Consider the following 7761-nt stretch of genomic DNA (forward strand, 5'->3'; position numbering starts at 1 on the left):
ATGCCTTGAAGCTTGCGGGTTAATATCCCTTCCAAAATTCTTGGATTATTTTACTAATATAACACACTCACAATTTGCCCTAATTGGAGACACTGATTCTGCGATCCCTTGGCTTCATTTTAACCCCTTAGTTCTGCACAGAGATGGGCCCGGGATGGGAACATTCATAGCTAGGTTTAAAGGTTCCCAAAGTTCAGGAGGCATGGAGATCCAGAGGCTTGGTTCATTCTGGGGGTCAGGCACTAAGTCTGGAACAGGATCTGGAAGATCGGAGGATGCTGGTTCTGAGGTCTTGATTTGACCTCTCTCTAGTTTTCAATTGAGCCAGATAAAGAAATGGGTTATCGTTATTTATATTACAGTAGAATCTAAAGGCCTCTGAAATCACGGCCTCATTGTGCAAGGTGCTGTACATTCAGACAGTAAGAGACAATCCCTGCCCCAGGAGTTCACAACCTAAATAGACAAAGGATGGGAGAAAGGAATTATTATCAGCCCCATTTTATAGCTGGTGAGGCACAGAACGATTAAATAACTTGTCACACAAGGAGTCTGTAGTTGAAGCCAGAGCTCCTGACCACAAGACCAACACTCCTCTCATTACTGCTGATGCTGGATTAATCTATATTGCTCTGTCTTGCTTTGTTTGCCACTTGCGCAGTTCTCCTCTAATGTGACCTGTTCCTTGGGCTCTTTCAGGAACGACTTTGAGAGGAAACCTCAAAAATGCAGCAGAGTGAAAAAATAAATCACCTTGGGAGGAAGAAAAGGAGAAATTCCGATTAAAGGAGCAAGCTCCGCCCAGCACATTATGACCTCTTCTACAGGGAAGGTCGAGCTGTACAGCCTTCAACAGGAACAATAACGCTGCTGGGAACACCCGTGAATGGTGGAAGAGGCTTGGGGCAGGGCTTTTCTGTGTGTGGGGGGGTTCTATTTCCACCTCTCTTTCTCCCCGTGCCAAGTTCTGGATGTGCCCTGTGAAAGTTTTTGCCCTGGAAGGAAGTTGGTCTTGCCAGTTGAAAATGAGACACTTTCAAATGAACTTGCTTCTCATCTGTGTGGCAACTGCCACAGCCATCCCTGTAGTGCCCTGGAAGGTGAAATGCCCACTGCAGTGTGTGTGTCAGATCAGACCCTGGTACACGCCCAGGTCTGTGTACAGGGAGGCTGCTACCGTGGACTGCAATGACTTGCTCATCTCCACAGTGCCCGAGCGCTTGCCAGAGGGGACGCAGACCCTGCTCTTGCAAAGCAACCGCATCTCCAGGGTGGACCAGAGTGAGCTGGACTATCTGAAAAACTTGACGGAGCTTGACCTGTCACAGAACAGCTTCTCCGACATCTGGGACTTCAGTCTGAAGAACATGCCCCAGCTGCTGAGCCTCCACCTTGAAGAGAACCAGCTGGCTGAGCTGTCCGATAACAGCTTCTCTGGCCTGGCTAGCCTCCAGGAGCTGTATCTGAACCACAACCAGCTGCGAAGGATTTCCCCACGGGCCTTTTCAGGCCTTAGTAACCTCCTTCGGCTCCACCTCAACTCTAATCTCTTGAGGACAGTTGACAGCCGCTGGTTCCAGGTGCTCCCCAACCTGGAGATCCTCATGATCGGAGGCAACAAGGTGGATGCTATCTTGGATATGAACTTCAGGCCTCTGTTGAACCTGAGGAGCTTGGTTCTGGCTGGGATGAACCTGAGGGAGATCTCAGATTTCGCCCTGGAAGGGCTGAGAAGCCTGGAGAGTCTGTCTTTCTACGACAACAAGCTGGTGAATGTCCCCAAGCGGGCACTGCAGCAAGTCCCTGGCCTTAAGTTCCTGGATCTGAACAAAAACCCTTTGCAGAGGATCAGGCAAAGTGACTTCACGAATATGCTACACCTCAAGGAGCTGGGACTTAACAACATGGAGGAGCTGGTTTCCATAGACAAGTTTGCCTTGATCAACCTCCCCGAGCTGACCAAACTGGACGTGACCAACAATCCCAAGCTGTCTTTCATCCACCCCAGAGCTTTCCATCACCTGCCCCAAATGGAGACCCTGATGCTCAACAACAACGCCCTAAGTGCCTTGCATAAGCAGACGGTAGAGTCCCTGCCCAACCTGCAGGAGATCAGCATCCACAGCAACCCTATCCGCTGTGACTGCGTCATCCGCTGGGTCAACAGCACCGAGAACCATATTCGCTTCATCGAGCCCCAGTCCACGCTGTGTGCCGATCCCCCAGACCTGAAGAGGAGGCACATCCGGGATGTCCCCTTCCGGGAAATGACTGACTGGTGCCTGCCTCTCATCTCCACCAAGAGTTTCCCCTCCCACTTGGAGGTGGCAGACAGCGAGAACATCTCACTACATTGTAGGGCCCTGGCGGAACCGGAACCAGAGATCTACTGGGTCACACCGTCTGGGGTCAAGCTGATCCCTTACTTGGAGGACGGGAGGTACAAGGTGCACCCTGAAGGGACGCTGGAAATTCACAAGATAACTGCACAGGAGGCCGGGCTCTATACCTGCGTGGCGCATAACCTCATCGGTGCCGACACCAAGAGCATCAGCCTGATGGTGAACAGCTTCTTCCCTCTCAGCGTGGACAGCCTGGAGCTCCTGGTGAAGGAAGTCCAGGCTTACCATATCCTTGTCACCTGGAAGCCCCACCTCAACACGGTCTCCTCCAATCTCACCTGGTCCAGCTTCTCCTTCAGCTCCAGTTTGGATGTGACCAACGTGGCCCGGATCCCTGCGGGTACCCACCTGTATAACATCACCCGGCTCCACCAGGGCACGGAGTACTGGGCCTGTCTTAACGTGGCCTTCATAAATTTGCAGTCCAAGGTGGCCTGTGTGAATGCCAGGACTAAAGAGGCTGGCTACGACTACTGGTACCTGGAGAGCAGGCAGAGTGTCTTGACGGTGCTGGCCCTCTGCATCTTGCTGCTCTCAGCCACCCTGGTAGGCCACTATGGCTTTGGTTCCTACAGGCCGCAGCCTGGGAGCCGTGGGAAGCTGCTCCTGCACTGCCTGCCATGGAACCCAGGTTCCTCTTCGGTGCGCGTGGTCTACCCTCCTTTCGTCAAACGCTGGGATCAAGGGAGGCCTGGGGAGAAGCTCCTAGCCATGGAGGTGCAAGCAACACCACTGGACTCTTGAAGGTCAACTCTTTGGAGGAGCGTGGAGTTGGGGTGGCGGTTTTGGGGGTCGGGGAGAACGCAAGTGAAACTATTTTTTTGCCAAAAATAAAAAGACTTGACTGACAAACAAAGCAGCGTGGCAAGTGGAGAGGGACATGGCCAACATCCAGGCCTTGCGGTGCCCCTCTGCCCCCATGCCCCACCCAAATCACCCATCAACATTTGGCCAAAAGACTGTTACTCTTACAGACAACCTGCTGTTACTGGCGGAAAGGTTCTTGAGTGAATCTTCAGCACAGACGGGGATAATGAAAGGCAATGCCCAGAGCAGAGAGCATGAGCAAGAACAGCCATACTGTAGAACCACAGATGACACCAAGCCCCCAGCAGCCCAGCTGTTAGTCTGCTAGCTGCGTGGTCCCTGTCTTAGAAATACACAAAGGCCTTTCCCTTTGGGACTTTTTTTGTGTGTACAGCCATAGGTAACCATGACTCAAACCTGCCAGCGCCCTTATTCGCTCACCCACAACCACCTCAAGGAACAGAGTGGGGAGGGGGGAAGATGACCGTTGAGCTAAGGAAACAAGGATGCTGTTGTATCTCTTAACTGGCTAGTGACGTCTTCGTGACTCCAGCTGGATTCTGCCGTGAAAAGCCGATTGGATCCCATAACTCAAGAGCTTGATTTCAAGGCTATTTTGTAAACTTTTGTGGATAATGTTACAAAAAAAAAAGAAAAAAAAAGAGAGGAAATTCTTGCTTTTCTGTTTTTGTAAAAAAAAAAGAAACAAAAAACCTTTGTATACTGGTCTATAGCGTGAAGGGTTTGTGCTAGAAAAACATTGCTGCAGAGACAAAGGGAGGAGCGGGGAGGTATGGAAAGGCGAAATCTTTGGTGTGACAGAGGTTCCAGGAACAGAGTGTCTTACTTCCAAATAGCTGCACTTTGCTCTCTGCATATGTCCCACTGCATAACTTGAAACATCCCAGGAAATGAAAGTGAGAAGAGGCTTTATGGGTGCGAGGGGAATAAATATTCTGGTCTCCAGTGCTGTCATCACCTCTCTTTCTCTGATAAGCAATTAAAATTGCAAATGAAACATACCGGTGGACAGCATGAGTCTCTCCCCCTGCCCCTTCTGTTTCTAATTATACCAAACCAAGGGATGATGCTCTCTGCAGAATTTCAAATCAATGAGCTTGGGAGAGTCAGCTTCCCTTTGCTAGTGGTGTATGGATGTTTTTATTTTAAAAACTCATTTGTTTATTTTTAAATTTCTAAGGAGCCTTTAATTGGGTGGGAAGGAGAACCACATGGAAAGAGAAAGGAAGGACAGATGAGTTGGCTGAGGGAGAAATAGATGGATAGCTAGAAAGAGAGTGATAAAAGAAGCCACCAGTAAAGTGTCAGTGTAAATAGACGACAAAACAATTTTCCCACCAGGAAGTATAAAGTTCATGGTTATGACTGTTGCTTTATCTTTCAAAATCTGGGCAAGATGGTGGTTGTAAGGAGACAGAAGACAAATGAGTTGGTTATCTGAGATCTGAGACCAGTGCCTATGGTGCACTGGTGTACTGAGAGTTCTAGATTAAAAGGCATGGGGAGATGAGTAGAAATTTGAACGAGACACATGCATGGGCTGCACCCTCACCCGATGCGCCCTCACCACCATCTCTGTAATGACCTGCCATCATCTGTGTTCTGACAGCAGCAAATTCAAGTAGGACCAAAGCCTTTTGAAATCCATGGATTGTGGAACAGGCCCTTAGACCAGTCACTCCACATAATGCTCCCTGCTCCACATAATGTTCCCCATCCACTGTGGGGCACATGGTGCCCATTGCAAACATTAAGAAAAGCTCTACCATAATCATGTACAGTTTTTTGACGTGCTACAATGGCATAGGGAGAAAAATCTCCACCTAGATCTAGCAGATGTGTATTCACATAAAAAAAATCACTGCATAATTTGGCAACCTTTTCTTAGGAGAAGGCTATGTCTGGAATAGCAGGGAATGCTGGAGGTAAAAAGTAGGGTGCACTGGCAGAATAGTGTGTGTGTGAGAACCCTGCACTAATAACAGGAAGCTACAGGTCAGGACTGAAGGCATCAAAAGAGCTTTGCAGAGGAAAGTTGCCCAGCCCCTGGCTGTGTTATAGCCGTCTCTTGCTAGGATAATAAATCCCTCTCTTTCCTCCAGAACCAAATCTGTTCTCTCAAATCTGTAAAGGACAGTGCCAGAGGGAAAATTTCAGCCAGGTTAGCTGTAATCACCTGAAACAAAACGTGATGTACCAGCAAATAAACAAGGCCCAGAGACCAAAGTGTACACAGCTAAGCTTTGCTAGAGCATCTGTAAACATAATAATGCCTTCCCCACCTTTGGGAGGGGCTCTGAGTTGATCGGAGAGAAGAAATAATACAAAGATGAAGAGAGATTCCCCTCCTGGTTCTTCTGAGCCCAGCCTAGGGATAATGGCAGACAGATACCTTTTGTATTGGGCGGGGGATGGGGGGGGTAGGGAGGGTGTCTGAGAGAGGCTTTCATTAAAAATTTAAATGGCCTGGGATGTGAAGTCCCAGCCTCTACAGTTTGCTAGCCCTGCTGAGGTGAACAGCAAGGAGAGCAATGAAAAGAAGCCACTGTGAGTGTGTGTGTGTGTGTGTCTTGTTCTCTTTCATTCACACACACAGCTGACCCTTCTACTGCACAAGCACCATCGGTGATGGTCGATTTTGGGGGATGCACAACCATTGCTAAGTGGGCCCCAGCTAATTTGCATGGACATCTTCATGAATGTTAAGATGCACAAATCAATGAGGGCACCGTGCCCTGCTAGCCTTGATAAAGGAGCAGACATTACTTGTTCCTGCAAGTTCACCAGCAACACATGCCAGCAGCCCTTCCAGCTCTGTCCTTGCCCTGCAGTTACAGAGAGGTTGTTGGATGCCTTAAGCCACCTGTTTAAAGCCATCCCTGCTTTAGAGTACCCTGATATTCTGTTCTCTCTCTCCCCCAACCCCCTCATTCACAGGAAAGAAGCCACTCAAATGGAGCTGTCAAGACACTACCACCATCTCTTGATGCAAAACCCATCACCCCGTAACTGGCGCTAACTGGCCGCCTAGGCAGAGACACCAAGGATTGACTGGGCCAAAGAGCCTGAACTTTCCTCTCAAATCCAGAGGAGGTTGCTCCAGGCTGGGGGTGAGGTGTGTTGGTGAAGTAGGCGGGGGAGCTTGCACTCTTCATGGTGGTTGGACTATTCCTTGGATAAACAGCAGCTGGAAAATGACTCCCCTTTAAAAAATGGACATGCTGCTCTCCCAGTCAGAACTTTGGAGAAACTCACAAAAAAATGGCACATCCACCCCAAAGCAAGACAGCCCACCTACACACCTGTCTGATGCTGTGCTGCAACACGATGTCCTTAACACTTAAAGCTAGAAGGACTATTTGACATGGTGGAAGAACACTGAAGAAATTATGTGATTGATGCAGCCTGTGCAGACAACTTCAAGTGTGGGATTCCATGGCCCAGTCCTCTGTGACCTGCCTAACCTCAGACCTCTATTCTTCCGTGCAGAGTTGGGCTCCAACCCCACATCCCAGTACCTCTCCCCTGCCCTGAACTCTGGAGGGCTTCATATCCAGATGGGAGGTTTACAGCTTGACTCTGTTTCTTCTTTAAAGTTAGGAGTTTTGTTTCCTGGATCCTCTTTCCCAGCTGGGACTGGCAATGTGGTTCCACTTCAAACATCAGAATAAAAGATTGTCCCCACCAGGTGTACAAACATAACAATTACTGTGTCCCTGTCCCAACTGGGAGCAGTGCGCAGGTGCCTTCAGTGCGATGCCAAAATAACTCATCCCAGGGAAATCATACCCCCTCTCCCTGGGCTGACGCCACTGCATGGAGGTTGCCTCTTACTGGCTGGTAAAATATAAATGTAAAAATGCCGAAAAGTAGAGAACAGTTTAATTCCCAAAACCAGGGAAAGAGCCTGCGAGCTCGTCCGGACTGGATGAAACTGGAGCCTGCACATCTCACATGGGAATTGCAAGGCCTGGTTAACATTGGAATGTTAAGGAGTACTTGTGGCACCTTAGAGACTAACAAATTTATTAGAGCATAAGCTTTCGTGAGCTGAAGTGAGCTGTAGCTCAGGAAAGCTTCTGCTCTAATAAATTTGTTAGTCTCTAAGGTGCCACAAGTACTCCTTTTCTTTTTGCGAATACAGACTAACACGGCTGCTACTCTGAAACATTGGAATGTTAGCCACCAGGGCAAAGGGCTATCACCGGCAAGACTGACACCAGGGCAAACCACACTGGAACACTTCTGTGCTCTAGGGCCAGGTCAGCACTTAAAACTTTTGCTAGTATAGCAATGTCAGCTAGGGGTGTGGTTATTTTTACAACATTTCTATGCTGGCAAAAGCCCTAGTGTAGACACAGTTATACTGGGGACAGAAAATGGTTTTGCCTGTATAGCTAAAATGGGTGTGTTATATTGGCAAAAGCACTCTTTGGCTGGTATAAACTTGGTCTACATTAGGAGGGATTTTCTGGTCTAGCGGTACTGGTATAACTATACCATCAAACATTTCCTAGTGTAGACTAGGCCT

The 7761-nt window shown here is 48.8% G+C and overlaps 1 protein-coding gene across 1 annotated transcript in view; it reads left to right on the plus strand.

Annotated features, from left to right (window-relative positions):
• Positions 1-7240, plus strand: part of LRRN2 (leucine rich repeat neuronal 2) — a 104854-nt gene extending 97614 nt beyond the window's left edge. The window contains exon 2 of the mRNA XM_038380363.2: positions 700-7240. Coding sequence (XP_038236291.1) covers positions 972-3146 — 2175 coding nt within the window. The 5' untranslated portion in view covers positions 700-971 and the 3' untranslated portion in view covers positions 3147-7240. The remainder of the gene's footprint in view (positions 1-699) is intronic.
• The last annotated feature ends 521 nt before the right edge of the window (positions 7241-7761 follow it).

Source organism: Dermochelys coriacea, chromosome 21, assembly GCF_009764565.3.
Source record: "Dermochelys coriacea isolate rDerCor1 chromosome 21, rDerCor1.pri.v4, whole genome shotgun sequence".
Classification (NCBI taxonomy): Eukaryota; Metazoa; Chordata; order Testudines; family Dermochelyidae; genus Dermochelys; species Dermochelys coriacea.